The following is a 17,130-nucleotide window of genomic DNA, read 5'->3' on the forward strand; positions in this document are numbered from 1 at the left end:
TCCAGATTCCACAAATAAATAAATACTTCACAGTTTATTGTTATCTATGTCTGTGCAGAACTTATTTTCTACAATATTTTTTTTTTATTCCTGTCCATACAGAGGTCAATTATGTTTTTAACTTTAAAAGTATGGTTTTGGGTTATGGTTTTGTATTTTATTTATTTTTAGATTAAATATTTTTGTTTTATATTATTATTTTTTTTACTTTTCAGAATGACATCTTTTATCTATATTTTTGTATTTATAATTGGTTTGTTTGGGGAAATGTCATGAAATGACTCAGTTAATTGGGGAATCCGATGACCGTAACAAAATCAGACATTCACAACCAATTACTGTTTATTGTCCTCTATACGGGGCAGGATTTCTTCGTGTCCTGTGACTTGTTGGCCCTCATCCAGACTGAATGGAGGACAGAAACCTTCTTATCTCATCTGGGTCTTCACAGACCTCCTTCCTGATGATACAAGACATCCGCTTTCAGACCAAAGAGAGAGAGAGAGAGAGACTTCAATGTTAAATCAAGCCTATGGACCTCTGCCAATCCCAGTTTGGAGGAAGTACGTACTAGATTTCTAGTCATTGCACTAAAGTTTTTACAGGAAAATGATATCTTCCATGTTCACTTTCTAATACTTTAAAGCCAAGGTTATTACTCTGTAAAAATATTCTTAAGATTTATCAAATAACAACTTAAATGTCTGTCTGTTCCCCACATGTAATTTTAGAAGACTTGAAATGTATATCATACAAGTTGTATGAACCACTTTTGTTCGGAAAAGAGCTGAGCTACGTTAAGATTTTCGAGGGAATGAATAGAATTACAAATAGATCATTTTGAGAGTGCTGTCCCTTTAAGAATGAGTTTAATTTTAAACGAGGTTTAAACCCCGCAGGCGTGGGTTCAAAACATGAAACCCGAGGGTCCACCAAATGCTCCAGGAAATGATGTCTGCTCTCCCTTCGCCGCTCAAATAGGACAGATCGTGCTGGATTAAGCGTTAATCTGCGTTAGTCTGCGGCGCATGCGCACTATCTCGCGGTAGCGGTCGCGCTGTACAAGGTGCTCGTCGTTCCGACTGGAGAAACTCATAATCGACCCAGTTTGGAGATGCTACTGCGAATGACGCCAAAAGTGAACCGAAAATCTGAGGAGACATCTGACTGCCAGAGGAGCATCTTTTCCACTTCTGTTTGGCTGTAATGGAAAATGTTTTCTCTGTTTTGCGCAATCCCTTGCGTTATCTCCTCTCAAACACGCGATGCGCGCGCAGATTACGCGCTGTTTGAGACTTCACGAGCGGATTTGAGGAAACTAAACCCGTTTACTGTCAGTTTGAGGCTCTTCTGACGAAGTTGTTTTTGGTTTAATAAGGTAGGCTGGTCTTTTTAAGCAGTTTCTACAAGAGGTTCAAATACAAGTAGGCTACAGCTATAATCTGACACGAACCATAAAATTATAGATGTTATAACCTACTTTCTGGAGTTTGTAGCGTTTTTTTATATTTCACGTCAAGTCAATGACGTCTAATTGCTAATCTAATCTGTGAGAGATTATTTTGTGTTATTTGTTTGAAATGAATACAACACATTTTCACAAGTAAATTTGTTTTTTTATGTATTTATGCATTATTTCTTACTCTCTTTGTTATTCATTCTCTTTATTTTCTATTATCTTGGTTTGTTTATGCATCTCATTCTGTATAAATTACGTTCTTTAATTGGATTTGAAGGCAAGACATTTTGACATCTTTATTATATTAATTATTTTATTCGTTGTAATTAAATTAATTACATCGAACTCAAATTAATTTAGTAATTAGATATTTTATGCTTTTATTTAAAGGTTTACAGTTAGCCTAAGTATTTGTGTATTTTACATTCATTGTTGCGATTTATTTCCTTATTATCTTATTTGCATATATTCAAATATTTGCATTAATTGCCCAAATCAGTTCTATTCTATTCTATTCTATTCTATTCTATTCTTTTTTATTCTATTCTATTCTGTTTGTCTATTGTTTATTAGTCTATATTATGTGCTTTTTTTATGCTATGCTTTTGTGACCCAGTTTTACTCTTCTTTCTATTCTGGTTGGTTGTTCAGGCCTTTGGGCTTCTCAGGATTAGGACAGTAGCCAAATGAGGTGCCCTACAACAAAAATGGTTCAAAAACACCCTTAAGAGAATTTTTCTCTCACGCATACTGATCAGCGTCCATATAGATGTTGTCAAGTGGTTTTGTAAAGGACAGATTAGTTCGCACAAACCCACTGGAATGTTAAAACCCCTTAATTTCCTGTCTGTAGACTTTCTGTCTGATGTTTAAAGAAGCTTTTTTACCCTATACAGACTAAATATTTAATTCTGTTCAACAAATATCAAGGGTCTCTCTTTTATGAAAAATATATAGATGTAAAATAGCTACAAAAACATAATTATAATAGGTTTATATTATTAAAATAGATTTGTAATATATCATATTTATATTACTTAAAGTATATATATATATAATGATAGTAAAACAAATGAATGGAGTCCATTGAAGATCAGACAGATTATAACTTTCCACATTTATCTCACAATATATCGTAATCTAATCTAATCTCTGCTGTTTTTTTCCTCAGATTGAGCCAGATGCTGCTGAAAACTGAATCAAGAGGACATCTCGCTGAAAACATCATCATCTCTTTTGTATTAATATTGTACGGTCGACAAACTGATCCATGTTTGTACTCAGCCTGGATGTGCGAAGTCCGTCGACCTGGTTCGGAGTAAACCGGGTCGTTCTGAAGTGATCTACTGAGCCATGCTTTTTAGCCTCTCACATCCCCAAGATGGCAAAATGTGAACTCATTGAATTACAGGACTTGACTCCGGGCGACCGCATTGAGTTAGCGCCCCCTAGCGCCCCTCCGCCCACCCTGGAGAGGTGGAGCAAAGAGAAGGTGGTGCGGATGGTGGGGGAGCGCGTGCGTCTGGAGGACCCCGACTGGCTATCGTGTAAACCCGGACGGGGTCACGACCTCCAGCCCTGCAGTCAGACGCAGCTCAGCTGGTGCGACCTCTGCGGGGAGTTTATATGGGGCCTGTACAGGCAGAGTCTCCGCTGCACACGTGAGTCTTTCACCCAGATGATCGGGATATTTGTCTTCTGCTGTGTAAATGTTTCTGTCAAGACAATCTGGCCCTCAGAGACTATTCGCAACGCAAATAGGAAAAGGATGTTTAGGCAGGGATTAGTTTAGACAGTGTCTTTTGTTGGATAGAGATTGTGTGGGTGTGTGTTTGTTACGAAATGTAAGAATTCAAACAGCAAATCAATCAGTAATCTTATTAGTTTATTTATGGACTGTAATTCACAAAAGCATACAGCAAATAAATAAGACATAAGAATAGAATAGAATAACCTTGTACAAATTAGATGTGAAAATAAATATGTGCAATTGATTTTGATTTAGACAAATAATGCAAATGGAATAAACAAATAAATAAATGTTCTAATAAATGTATAATACATACATGCTTAAATAAATGTATAACTTTGAGTAAGGGCATAAATACATAATGTAATTATACATTAATTATGTGTTTGAAGAAGAATGAAGAAGTAAAAATGAAGAAGTTAGGTTATAGCATACAGATTAGATGTTAAAATATGTGCAACTGATTTTAAATGAAAATTATATAACATTAGAATAAATACCGAACTGCTTACAAACCACTTACAAACAGAAGAGTACAATATATAAAATGAAGAACATGAATAACAGAGCGAGAACATTTAAAGCATAACTGTATAATTACATAAAGAAATGCCTAAACCAGCCAGAACACCTTGGCAAATTCCTGGGAACCTTCCAGAATATCTTGTAACGTCATAGAATTAAAAATTTATTTTTTGTCATAGAATTAAAAATATTGTTTTCTCTTTTCTTTTCTGTATTTCCCAAAAACATCACTTTAAAACGTTTATTACCAGCATGTTTTTACACCTCGTAAAGCTTTTAAAGTAGCTCAGTCAAACAGATTTATTGATAATTTATTAATTTAATGACCCAGAACATACATTCACCATTACCACCAGGTGGCGCTGTAGACTAGTTCATGAGCACAGCTTGACCCCACGGTCATATGTTCAGCTTGTGCCACTAAAATCAGACTGCTGCTCTGTTAAACCGTAGTGCTGAGAACTATATTTATCACTAGAAACAAATACTGGATGTGTGCTTTTGGTTTCTGAATGAATGTTTGTGTCTCCTCAGACTGTAATTACACATGTCACTACCGCTGTCAACCCTTTATTCAACTGGACTGCAGCTCCAACTGTGACGCCATCCATGAACAAACAAACTACTGCGAGGACACGATCGAGACGGACACCAATGTGGTGAGAGAACGACTGCTAGAGAGGACACGTCACCCGTAAATGACATGTAAATAAGAGGAAGTTGTTTATATATGTGCTAGTGGTGGGCGCTTTCGTATGGAAGCCCATTTCTGCCACATAAGAAAGCAATCCTTATGACAAAAAGTCGAAATTATGACTTAAAACGTTGCGATTTTTAAGATTAGAAATGATGACTTTGTCACAATTATTACATTAATCAAAATCATGAGATAAAAAGTCGAAATTATGACATACAAAATCATAATTGTGAGATAAAATGTTGAAATTATGACATAGAAAGTCAAAATAATGAGATCAAACGTTGAAATTATGACGTAAGTCAAAATTAAGTCTTAAAAAGTCATAGTTATGACTATGAGATAAAAAGTCAAAATGATGACAAAAAATCATAAGATACAAAGTCAAAATTATGACATACAAAATCATAACAATGAGATAAAACGTTGAAATTATGACATAGAAAGTCATAATAATGAGAGATCAAACGTTGAAATTATGACAGAAAGTCATAATGAGATAAAATGTTGATATTTTTTGACACAAGTCAAAATTAAGTCTTAAAAGGTCATAGTTATGAGATAAAAAGTCAAAATGATGACAAAAAATCATAAGATAAAAAGTCATACTAAATCGAAATGATGTCTGTTGTAATTATAAGATTAATAAAAATATGGCTTAAAAAGTCATAATTATAATAGAAAATCATATATACAATCAATTATAGGATAAAAAGTCGAAATTGTAATAGAAAGTCATAATAAGATAAAAAGTAGTTCCTGAAATAAGTTAACGTTGACATACTAAATCAAAATGATGAGATAAAACCTCAAAATTATAACTCACAATTATGACATTATTTGAAATTATGACTTAAATTAATAATTTTATTTGATAAAAAGTTGAAATTATGATGTCACAATCTCGATTATTATCTCCTCATCTGTCATAATTTCGATTATTTCGATAATTAATTCAAAGTTTCCAAAAATCTTTGTTTGCATGTTGTGTGCATAAATTCAACGTAAAGCATAATTGAAGTAGGTCTGAGTCTCGGCTCGCCATATGCCACCAGTGCTGATTTTATTACGTCCTACACACGCGCAATTTACGACAACCACACAATAAAGCAGCTGCTCGCTTTTTAACATTTCAAATCTGACAATACATTACTGTTAAAACATTCTGGACATTTTTTTAACAAAATGTGTCTATGTAGAGTTGCATGGAAGGTTTTAGCTGATCATTTAAGATGGTAATCACCGTGATGATCTGCGAAGGACTGATCCTCCATGGATTTTTCCATGTTAGTGAGTCTTGAGTGCTGATGTGAAAGTGATATGGGGGAAGGTGGAGGAGGGGACAGCTGGAGAAATCAACTAATCATGCTTCACAATGGACCTTTTACCTAATTACAAATGTGCAAATTATCTTAACTTCTCATTTGGCCGTGTAACATTTGCGTGAACTGATCTTTCTACTTAAATTACACATAAGGCTTTACCCAGCGGCACCATATATAACATTTATATACCCTCCTGAGACCCAGCGATTCTTTTCTGTTCACTATGTTATTTTCTGGACTTCTTTAATTCTAAATTATTTTGTTACTTGGTAATATTGGATAATAATAATTATTATGATTATTTACTAATATAAATATATGATTTAAGATACATGTTATGTTTTATATATAACAAACATCGCATATTATTATATGTCATTTTAAAGTAATTAATATATAATTATATTAAGATGTAATTCGATTTGTATTGTTTGTTTGTTTCAGAGCTCTTCTGTCATACCAAATACTGTAAAATAAAATATTTAATATATATGTGTATATGTACATAATAGTATAAATGTATTCAAATATATTTATAGTTATTTACTATCATAAATGTACCATTTAAAAATACTGCATAGTACTATATACTAATTATTATTTGTCAGCTGTAATGATTTATCCGTTCTTATACATAATAGTATAAATGTATTTAAAATACTGTTATTTACATATATAAATTTGTGTATAATTTGTATAATTGTTATACCATTAAATATATATATAATTATATTTTTTATAGTTAGAAACTGTATTGTTCTGCTCATGGTTCTGCTGTGTCTTGGGGGGAGGGGCCAGGATTGAATGGAGGGAGGGGCCTACGTTCAGTAAATTCAATCCGGGGGGGCGGAGCAAAGCGGAAGGGTGGGGTTTGAAATCACGCCTAACGGTTGCATTGCATCCCGGTTGCACGAGGTCAGTCAGTCAGACAGCCACATCACCCTCCTCACTCAGACACAGCGGAAGATCTTACACAGTCCCGGTCCAGTCGGTTTCGGTGAGATAATGACGGATTGTGAGTGGTTCGACATGACGTGGGGCAGCAGCGCGAGCAGCGGATACTGCAGCCAGAGCGACTCCGAGCACGAGCTCGAGCAGTTCTACACCGCGCGCACTTCACTCAGAAAGACCAAAAAACGCAAAGACAAAGTAAGACAGTGATAAATTACCATACAAAAAACTATATTAAGCTTAAATGTTTATTATTTGGGGTTTTTGGGTGGGCGTTGCTATTTTTACAGTCCTTTTGGAACTGGAGGGACTGAACTTACGGATACGGATATCTTCGGCTCGGTGTGCCAACAATGCATGTGCGCAATCTGCGCATGCGTGGTTATTTTAAATGATGCTTGCATATACTTTCAAACCGTACAAAAACGATTTAGTAATTTATATTATTATTAAAAATCTTAACATTTAATTAGTAATTATTTTTTAAATGTTTATTGTATTTTTAATATTTAGTTTGTGTGTGTAGTAGTAGTTTAGTATATTTAGTGTGTGTCTGGTGGGGGTGGGGGTGTTTCCTCTTAAAATGATGTCATGCTGAGTAGCACTTGGGGTGATTAACAAGTCAAAGCATCTGCAGTATGTCCATGTCTCATTACATAGCCCATGATCAGTGTAAAGACTCTTTATTAAAACTTCATTACTGTTTATGAAGCCAGCAATTTTATTCAAAGATAAAAGTGGAAAAGGTTTGTTTTTACGTGACATCACTGAAACATATATTGCTTGCTTATTCATTTAGTAGTATTTTTTACACACAAAGGAGAGCCATAATGCCCTAAATTGGACATTATTGGTGTAGGCTGTCTTATGAATTAATAATTTGAAAATGCATTTTTAAAATATGCATATATAATTTGTATTATCTTCTTAAATATTTAATAACTACTTAAATTAACCAGTTGATAAATATTTAATTCAATTTATATGGTTTCATTTAACTGTACTTATTGGTTCCGCAGATTTACAGAAAAAAGAAAACTAAATGAGGCGGTCTCGAGTGTAGGAAACAAATTTTCCCACAAATTTGGGAAGAAATCATACTTGTATTGAAGTACTAGAGTTAATGGGGCAGAATGGAAATTGTTTATTCCTTGCGCACATTCAGACGCATTTGAAGTCTACATGTGTGTATGAGTGAGTGTGGAACAATGTGTGTGTGTGTGTGTGTGTGTTCCTACTTCCTGTCGGCTATTTCTGGATGAGGGAGGGTGTTTTCTTGTCAGTCTGTGTAAGTTGTGGGTAAAGGCATCCAGCTGGATCTGAGTATTTGAAACCAACTTTCTGTCTCAGACTGATAGTTTTGCTGTACAAACACAACCAGCTGATGTTGTTAAATATAGTTACTCGCTCACAAAGTCAGGCTGTTTTTTTTTGTTTTTTTTTTTTAAAGTTGATATAAATCTGATTCTTATTGGTGTGTATCTCAGTACAAACCATAAAATCTGTGTTTAGGAATCAGATGAACTATAAAATTCTTATAAACTAGGGATACGTCAGCCAGTCTGAGTCGCTTGAGCTTTCTTTGCCTCCCCCTTGTGGTCACGTGATGCATTAAACACTTTCCTGTCCTCTGTCCTGCAGGATGAGCCAGTCGACTGCAGGAAGCAGGAGCTGTCTGTCGCTGAAATACAACAGAAAGTGAAAGAATACAACGCTCAGGTCAACAGCAACCTCTTCATGGTTCTGGTAAGAAAACCAGTCGGCCTCAATTTATGTCAAATAGTTTTTTTGCTGATTTAAATTTTACAATTTGATATATTATCAAATTTATATAACTTTATATACGTGTGTGTATAAAACTGTATATGTTATTTTATTAAAAAATAATTATATGATTTAGTATTGTAGAATATTATGTATTATATGAAGAGTTCAGATGCAAAAGCCTCTAAATGCCATTTGAAATTTTCTTCTTTAATGATGATTTTTATCAAACTTGTATATTTAAGTTCAGTAATTTCACTTAAATAACAATTAATAGGTAATTATCATTGCCATTTAAGTGAAATCACTGAACTTAAATATACAAGCTTGATAAAAATGATCATTCTAGAAGAAAATTTCAAATGGCACTTAGAGGCTTTTGCATCTAAACTCTTCATATATAATTTATATAAAAATATTTAATTTTAACAATAGTTTTTATATATATATATATATATATATATATATATATATAAATAATTTATGTATATGAAGGCAATGTATACTGTGTAATAATATTAATAATCAATATATGATAAATGAATGGATAAAGTAATTTATTTGTAATTGTATAATATAATAATTATATATATATATATATATATAGTTATTCTATATCTATGTATGTTTTGCTGTTTACATAAATATCATAAAATCATAATAACATAATACACATTATTATATACCTATAAATGTATTAGTGGTGCTTGCATTATAATTATAATAACACAATATAATATACATTATAATATTATTATATATCTTTATGTTTATTAGAGGTGCTTGCATTACAGTATTTTTAATTGCACATGTATATTGTTATATTATGCATTATTATAATATTACATTTATTGTATTATATTTATTTGTGGTAGTTGCATTTGGACAAACCCCTAACCGTAACTATCAGCTTCAGTGTGCACCTCAGTGTGATTGTTTTCTTGTCCTCGTCATCAGAACCGTGACGGATCTTACACCGGCTTCATAAAGGTCCAGTTTAAGCTGGCCCGGCCCGTGTCTCTCCCTCCTTCACGGAGCACGTCGTCCTCCTCGGGATGGGACTGCACTGAAGCACTGCAGCACCGCACCTCATTCTACCTGCCCAGGGACACAGTCAAACACCTGCACATCAGCTCCAAAACACGGGCCAGAGAGGTCATCGAAGCACTGCTGAAGAAGTTCACCGTGGTGGACAATCCGGCCAAGTTCTCTCTGTTCGAACGCAGCGAACGGCAGAATCAAGGTGGGGAGAGGAACATGGATAATTTTTGACATCGATTCTTATAATAAACAAAATATAAATTGTATACAAGTATCAATTTCTATTATCTTTCTTTTTTCAGTGTACTTAAAGAAGATTCCAGATGATGAATGTCCGCTTTTCTTGCGTCTGTGTGCTGGACCCAACGAGAAAGTCCTCAGTTTAGTTCTTAAAGAGAATGAAACGGGAGAAGTTAATGTGAGTAAACGCCGTCTGTACGTGGTCATCAAAGTTATTATTAGAAATTATAGATATTTTAAAATATGCTGCTAAATTGTTTTAAAAGGTTTATATATATATATATATATATATATATATATATATATATATATATATATATATATATATATATATATATATATTGGGTACAAGTATTCACAATATTGTTGGCTTCTTCTCACAGTGGGATGCGTTCAGTTTTCCCGAACTCAAGAACTTCCTTCGCATTCTGCAGCGGGAGGAGGAGGATCACGTCCGGCAGATCGTGCGGCGCTACGCTTCGGCACGAGACAAGATGAAAGAAGCTATGAAGAACTTCAGTACGCCTGGCTGAAACAAGCCGCTTTTTATACCTCAGAAACAAGAGAAAAGGAGAAGAAAACATACTAAGTACGCAGCTTATTACTGTTTGAATCCAAAGAGTGTGTGGAAGAACCCTTTGAGACATGAGAGGGTTGTAAATGAAAGAGAAATGCAGTGAGAGAGAGAGAGAGAGAGAGAGAGAGAGTAGCAGCGTGTGTTTAAGCGTGACTGATAAGCGTGAGAGGAGTGTGACGTTACACTGGAAGAAATGCTGCGGTCGTAGCCGTAGATGCAGTTGTGGAGCAACGTCTTTCCAGTGTGAGCGACAGATTATTGGTCGGTGGTGATTGCATATATCAATGCAGATTAAAGAGTATTTTAAACACCATTTGAACTTCTAATAGGAAAAAAAAGTTTATATTAATATACCACCATTTAGTGATGCAATACTTGTGAGATATTGAAGGACCCGTGTATATATTGGATATTTGTTGTCAATTTCTTTGAAATTTAATAAAAGTAAAATATTTTTCCCCTTTAAAATGACTGTTTTTGTTGTGTGGAAGAACCATTAAATGACAAACACATTTCATTGTTTGAAATATGTAATATGGATCATTGTGCATTTTATTATTATTAATAATAATAATTATGTTTTAAATACAGAAGTAGCTTTTAAAGTTAAGGGAAAGCATTTAGGTAACAAGATGAAATGTATTTTAAATAATGCCCTCTTCTCTACTTGATAGTTTAAATTATGATATGTAATTTAAAGAATACAATACATTGCAATGCATGTTTACTAAATTATATGCACAACCTTTTTTTTTTAGTTATTTAAAAAACATAAACCATAAATCAAACATTTTGATTTTCATTTTGCTTAATGTCTATTCAAATAAAATAAAATTTATTTTAAAAATTAATATACTAAAGACTTTTATTCTATAAAAAATCGAACTTTTATTCTAGCAATTCTCCTCACCGAGGCAGTTCAATGTGTTTCCGGTTTTAGCAGGAGCGGCTGACAATGTCTTGATTCATTCTCTGATCTCCAGCGTTTCGTTTTTTGACTTTAGACTCTCAATAAATCTCTTTAAACCCGTAATAATTCGCATTATATCTGCTCCTTTGCTTCATTTCACACCAAGATAATTTTCAAGTAAGTGTCATCATTATAAATATGAATAATATTGTGTTATAGACACAAACGTTGTAGGACATTATGGTGATGTTAGCCGTATTAGCACGAACGCTACATAAATTTAAACAATTGGAAAATAAAATTATTAAACTGAATGTCATTTATTAATTATAATACTTGTGTACAATCTTTTTCGTGAATAAATATAATAATTTTGACTCTTGTTTTTGCAAATGTTTTGCTGTCAAACACAATCTGTCTTGTTTTAAGATGCTACATGCTAATGTTGAGGTGAAAATCTCTGCTACATAAAATATTGTTCAAAATGTAAATTTATTAAGAACGTAAAATACATTGTATATTGATTTTACAATAAAGAAGTGTTTTACTTGGTGGGAAAGCACAGGTCACAGATTTCCCATGTCATAAAAAGTAGTCATATTTTATTACACTGACATTATCAGCTTCATTTATGTCAATATTTAACAGTATGAGTCAAATAACAGCCTATTCTTTCTTCCTTCAGAGCTGTACATCTGTCCCAAGTGTGACCCGACCAGGAGGAGAATGTTCTGCGGCCCATGATGGGTGGCAGCGGGTCTAAAGGTAAAGGGTACTGGCCGTTCTCTGGTTCGGTGGGTGGGGATGAACCTCCCAAAGATGGCCAAGAGCAGAGCCTGGCCAGGGTCCGGAGCATCCGAAATGCGACGCCTTTCGTGTTTACCAGGAAGAGGTAAATATAGCCACAGATCCTGGCATGCGGCTTTATTTCACACAGCATAACTAAATCGCTGTGCCAGTTACACTAAGAGAAGTAACTCTCTTTTACTGAGAGAAGGTGCTAAATGCTTTCCAACAGGTGTTTTACCATTCGTTGTAAAATTGTGACCTATTTTTCCAAACGCCTCATAACCGGACCTTCTTCCACTGAGAGCTTGAATAATAGACACTCCAGTCCAGTTGGTGGCGATAATGCACCTTTGCCAATGTTTGGATAGCGTAGCCTGTGATGCTAACACAGAAACCTAAAATTCTCAGGACAGCAGCAATTGTCCAAATTTCAATCTTAACCGTTCTATTTAATCCAAAACGATCTTAAAACAGGGCTTTAAGTGTAAAATACCGAACTAACCCTTTAAGGCTTGTTCACACGAAGAATGATAACTTAAAATTTTAATAATCGTTCTAATTCAATGAGAATAGGAAGTCTACATCGCAACTAAAACGATAATCGGAATCCATCCTGCTTCAATGCATTCGAGTATTTAAAGCTGCAGACAACAAAACTGCGGAGCGCACTTGTAATAAACAAAACTTGTCGTGCGTTGGTGTTGATGCTAATATAGTTATCGTTATATGTAGTTCTCGTTTTTGGTGTGACTTTGTAAAAAGATTTTGATTGTTGGACATGTATGTGTTTTTTACATTTCTATTTATGTTGTGAAGCTCTTTGTACTACGATGAGGACGGCGACCTGGCCCACGAGTTTTACGAAGAAACGGTAGTAACGAAAAACGGCCGTAAGAAAGCCAAACTAAAACGAATCCACAAGAATCTCATACCTCAGGTTAGTCAGCATAGGAATGTTTTGCTAACATATTTTCATTTGATTGAATTCTAATAAGTCTTTGGATATTCATGATTACTAAAACGTTACTATTGGGAATTTTTTCGTAGGGAGTCGTCAAGTTGGATCACCCTCGCATCCACGTCGATTTTCCCGTTGTCATCTGTGAAGCTTGATGCCGTCGGTGACCTCCTGTGAAGAATCCGTCCTCCCTCATTTCCCCCCCCGACCGCTGGATCCTGGACACGCTTGCTGTGTAGCGCCCCCGTGAGTTTGGGAGGGCTCAACGCGTGTATGTTGAATCCCGGCAAACGGGTTGCGAGATGCTCTGGCCGTCTGCCTGAGAAGAGGCTGAGGCCTGACAATGATGTCCTGACTTTTTTCGTTGTCTTGTAATCCTCCACATGTACGTCTTGAAGACTATTATGGGCTGTATGGCCAAGACACTAAGTGTGGTTTGTATGAGTGAATGGCTGTTCGTTTGTTAGTATATGACCATAGAAATTGAGAAAATTTAGCGATGTTTGACATTTATCAGGAGCACATCATAAAGGACTCTGGAGAACCTTCTAGAACGTTCTGGTTAGAATTCTGAAGATGTTCTAAGATCAGGTTGCATTTGAACGCTTTAATCGACGGGCATTGTATGACAAGCAGAGCTTCGCAGATCGTCAGGATGCGATGATCGTAGAGGTAATGCAGTTAGGGTTAGTAGTACAAAATAAGCAAGTAAAACTACAGCCTGAATTTTGCATGTAGTTCATATAGACCTGATTCTGCTTTCTTTCCAGCCAGTAGGAGAGAATCAATGGCTGTTTACTGCGCTGTGATTTTTTTGTATGCTGATTGGATGATGGAATTGCTGCCGCTCCTTGATTGGACGGTTGAGGTACTGACTGACACAGTGCTGCCAGTCATTATGAGAAGCCGTGCTCCCCTCTCACTGTTCTGGCAGGTTTTATTTATTACAGTTGAAATGACCAGATGGCATTAAAGAAAACACCACGTATAAATGCATATCGAACTGTGTTTGTCTGTTAATTCGATATTAAAACTGGATATTTAGTGGGACACTGAACTGATTTTATCCATGTGGATTTGATTGAAAATGAGGGCTATTTTTTTTTCAACATGTTTTTTTTTAATTGATAAATCATTAATATATTTATTGTCTAAAAATAGTTTTATGATTTATTTCTACTGCTGAATATTCCAAAAAAATGCGATGCACAGGAAGTGACATCAGTTGGACTGCTCTGCAGCATGATATAATGGTAAGTAAAACTCATTCCATTTTCCTTTTTTTTATTCTTTGTATCACATTGTTGATCATATTTGTTTAGACTGACCATTCAACCCTGTTACTGAAGTTATTGCAAGATTACTTTTTTTGCTCATAACTACAAACCAACATTTTATTTTATTATATCAAAAATACAAATGAATAACATTTAACATCATGAATTAAAGGGTTAGTTCACCCAAAAATAAAAATTAGCCCATGATTTACTCATCCTCAAGTCATCCTAGGCGCATATGACACTCTTTTTTTCAGACGAATACAATCGGAGTTATATTAAAAAATGTCCTGTCTCTTCCAAGCTTTAGTATAATTGCAGTGAATGGCTGTTTCTGTTTTCAAGTCCATCAAAGAGCTCTGGGGGGTTAATAAATGCCTTCCAAAGTGAAGCAATGCGTTTGTATAAGAAAAATTTCCATATTTAAAACTTTATCAACAAAAATAACTAGCTTCCAGCAGACGACTATACACATACTACGCAGATCGCACACTGAGTCCAAAATTCACGTCCGAAATTTCACATGTTAAGAAATAAATTCTCATGTTTTGTCAATCACGTTTACACAGTGCCTCCGAAACTTTTGCCCATCATAAAAAAAAATACAATTCAGAGCCACCGAATGACGGAAAAAGAAAAAAAAAACACATACAAAGACTTCGGGCTCAGTGTGCAAGGACCTTAACTCGTGACGCATGTATGACGTAGGATGTAGGAGTATAGAGTGCCGAAGTTATGACGTCACTTTGTAGGACAACACTTTGTAGGAAGCTAGCGGCGCATGTGTTCCCGCTTGATCGAAAAGCTATGCATTTTCCCCATAGACTTTTAAAAAATCGCAAAAAATAAGATCTGTGTTCAACAGAGTTGTGACCTTAAACGTTTTCTCTATCAAGATAATCTTTACAAGTTAATCCAAAATGTATACATTTTGAAGCCTATATAAAAGTTTCATTTCAGGCAATTTAGCAAAAACCCATTCAAAAATCCCATAGACTTTAGGGCGAGGGAACCAGAAGTGCTAATATGCTAACTCACTTCCGCGTTTTGGCCTACAAAGGACGTCATAACTTCGGCACTCTATTTTAAGTTTAGCAACAAACCTAAGCTCCTCTGACATTTCTCTTTAAAAATTGTTGTTTTACACTTCTAATTCGTGAGTCGTGACTGGTGTTTTGTTTTGCTCTATCCTCTGCGCTTCTGCGTTCGTCGTTACATCGGCTCTAGGGTCACTCTCCCACCGTAAATCGACACCGCATGCCGGAAGCTAGTTATTTTAGTTGATAAAGTTTTAAATGTGGATATTTTTTCTTACACAAATGCATTGCTTCACTTTATTAACCTCCCAGAGCCGTGTGGAGCACTTTTATTATGAATAGATGCACTTTGATGGAAAACAGAAACAACCATTCACTACCATTTTAATATAATTCCAATTGTATTCCTCTGAAAGAAGAATGCCATGTACACCTAGGTTGGCTTGAGGGCGAGTAAATCATGGGGTAATTTTCATTTTTAGCTAAACTAACCCTTTAAAGCTGGTGTAATAGGTGTAGCATAGTTATTCAGGATAAGACAAACACAGTTTGAAAAATGGATTCATGATGTACTCGCTTATTTATATACATTTTGAACACACAAAAAAGTTACGGACTGCTTCTTTAAATCTTAATCTACTTTGTAAATTTAGCAGTATAGAAAGTAAATGGGGTTCGTGTTGCTTTAATGTGGTCGGCTAGATTTTGACATTATACCCGCTGAATATATACCCTGTTGAACCAAAAGGAGCTAAACCAATATTTATGGGTTTTGTGTATCTGTCTCCTCCGTTTGGTTTAATTAAGTTTCATCCACAGCACGACAAAATCAAATATTGTAAGCCATTGTGTCTCTTAGTTGACTCTTTTCCTCCTGCTGTGTGTCCTCTAGTTGAACTCTTGTTCTTTCCACAGATCTGAACTCCACCGTTGCTTTGGTTCCTTCATCTTCCAACCACAAACTAATGACCAGACAATGTTATCTGCTAGAGTTGGAATAATTTATCATTACAAGGAACATTTTCCAGCGTTCTGGATCCAGCGTAATCTCTGACTTGGACAAAGGCGCATGACATTCTTCTGAACTTGAGTGAAGCCGAATTATGAGGATGTTTACCAAGTCAAACATCACTATTATGGTTTAATCTTTGGGTTAGTGATTTGAAAAAAACTACCAACATTAAGTATTAAACTTTACAGTGAAAACCGTCTACCACATGTTGTGCTACGAATGATTTGTTCGAAGTAAATGAGCAGATGATAAAATGAGCAAATAAATCCCATCATATAGGCTTGTGGGATTTATTGAGCCAGGCCAGAAAACAACCATCTAGCAACCATTTGGAACCAGCTAGTTACCTCATAGCATTGTGCTAATAACACTTTAGCAACCAAATAGCAAGTTTAGCACTTCTTCAGAAAGTGTGAATATCTTGTTGACCAAATTGTGTATGACAAGAGATGTCATGATTATAATTGCTGAAGGAATCTGCATTCCATATCCATGATTCTGTCTTTAAGGAGCCACGATCTCACACCCACCCAGCGTCATAATTGGGGCTTTTATTCCCGCTTGGTTTTCTGAAGACTAGCTGCGATTTCCTCGGAGAGGCCTAAATGAGCTGTGAATGTGTTAGCTGGTGGTGTGCCTGGAGACTTGTAATCTTTATCATATGAGTTACTCAAACTGCTTCAGTGCATATGAAACAGCTTAATATCCCAAATCTGCAATCAAAACTCCCACATTAAAGTAGACTCATCACTCATTTCAGCTGTGCAGCTGCATTTAGCATTAGCTATGTTAGATTTGCATTGCATTCCAGACCAGTA

At 35.2% G+C, this 17,130-nt stretch overlaps 2 protein-coding genes across 3 annotated transcripts; both read left to right on the forward strand.

Moving 5' to 3' along the window:
* The first annotated feature begins 2,709 nt into the window (after positions 1-2,709).
* On the forward strand, positions 2,710-10,786 carry rassf1 (Ras association domain family member 1). 2 transcript variants are annotated; one of them, XM_039691282.2, is made up of 6 exons: positions 2,710-3,120; positions 4,269-4,393; positions 8,349-8,453; positions 9,429-9,714; positions 9,815-9,930; positions 10,136-10,786. In XM_039691282.2, exons 1-6 carry the CDS (start codon positions 2,841-2,843, stop codon positions 10,283-10,285), a joined length of 1,062 nt encoding a protein of 353 aa, XP_039547216.2. In that variant the 5' UTR covers positions 2,710-2,840; the 3' UTR covers positions 10,286-10,786. The 2 variants fall into 2 exon arrangements, with proteins under 2 accessions (XP_039547216.2, XP_039547217.1); XM_039691283.2 differs by lacking the exons at positions 2,710-3,120; positions 4,269-4,393 and adding an exon at positions 6,642-6,905.
* Positions 10,787-11,244: 458 nt separating this feature from the next.
* Positions 11,245-13,982, forward strand: tusc2b (tumor suppressor 2, mitochondrial calcium regulator b). Its single transcript, XM_039691133.2, has 4 exons — positions 11,245-11,416; positions 11,925-12,131; positions 12,845-12,965; positions 13,076-13,982. The coding sequence occupies exons 2-4, from the start codon at positions 11,980-11,982 to the stop codon at positions 13,139-13,141; spliced, it is 339 nt and encodes a 112-aa protein (XP_039547067.1). The 5' UTR covers positions 11,245-11,416; positions 11,925-11,979; the 3' UTR covers positions 13,142-13,982.
* Positions 13,983-17,130: the final 3,148 nt, after the last annotated feature.

This window comes from Pimephales promelas, chromosome 2 (assembly GCF_988280905.1).
Source record: "Pimephales promelas chromosome 2, fPimPro1.hap1.1, whole genome shotgun sequence".
Taxonomy (NCBI): Eukaryota; Metazoa; Chordata; class Actinopteri; order Cypriniformes; family Leuciscidae; genus Pimephales; species Pimephales promelas.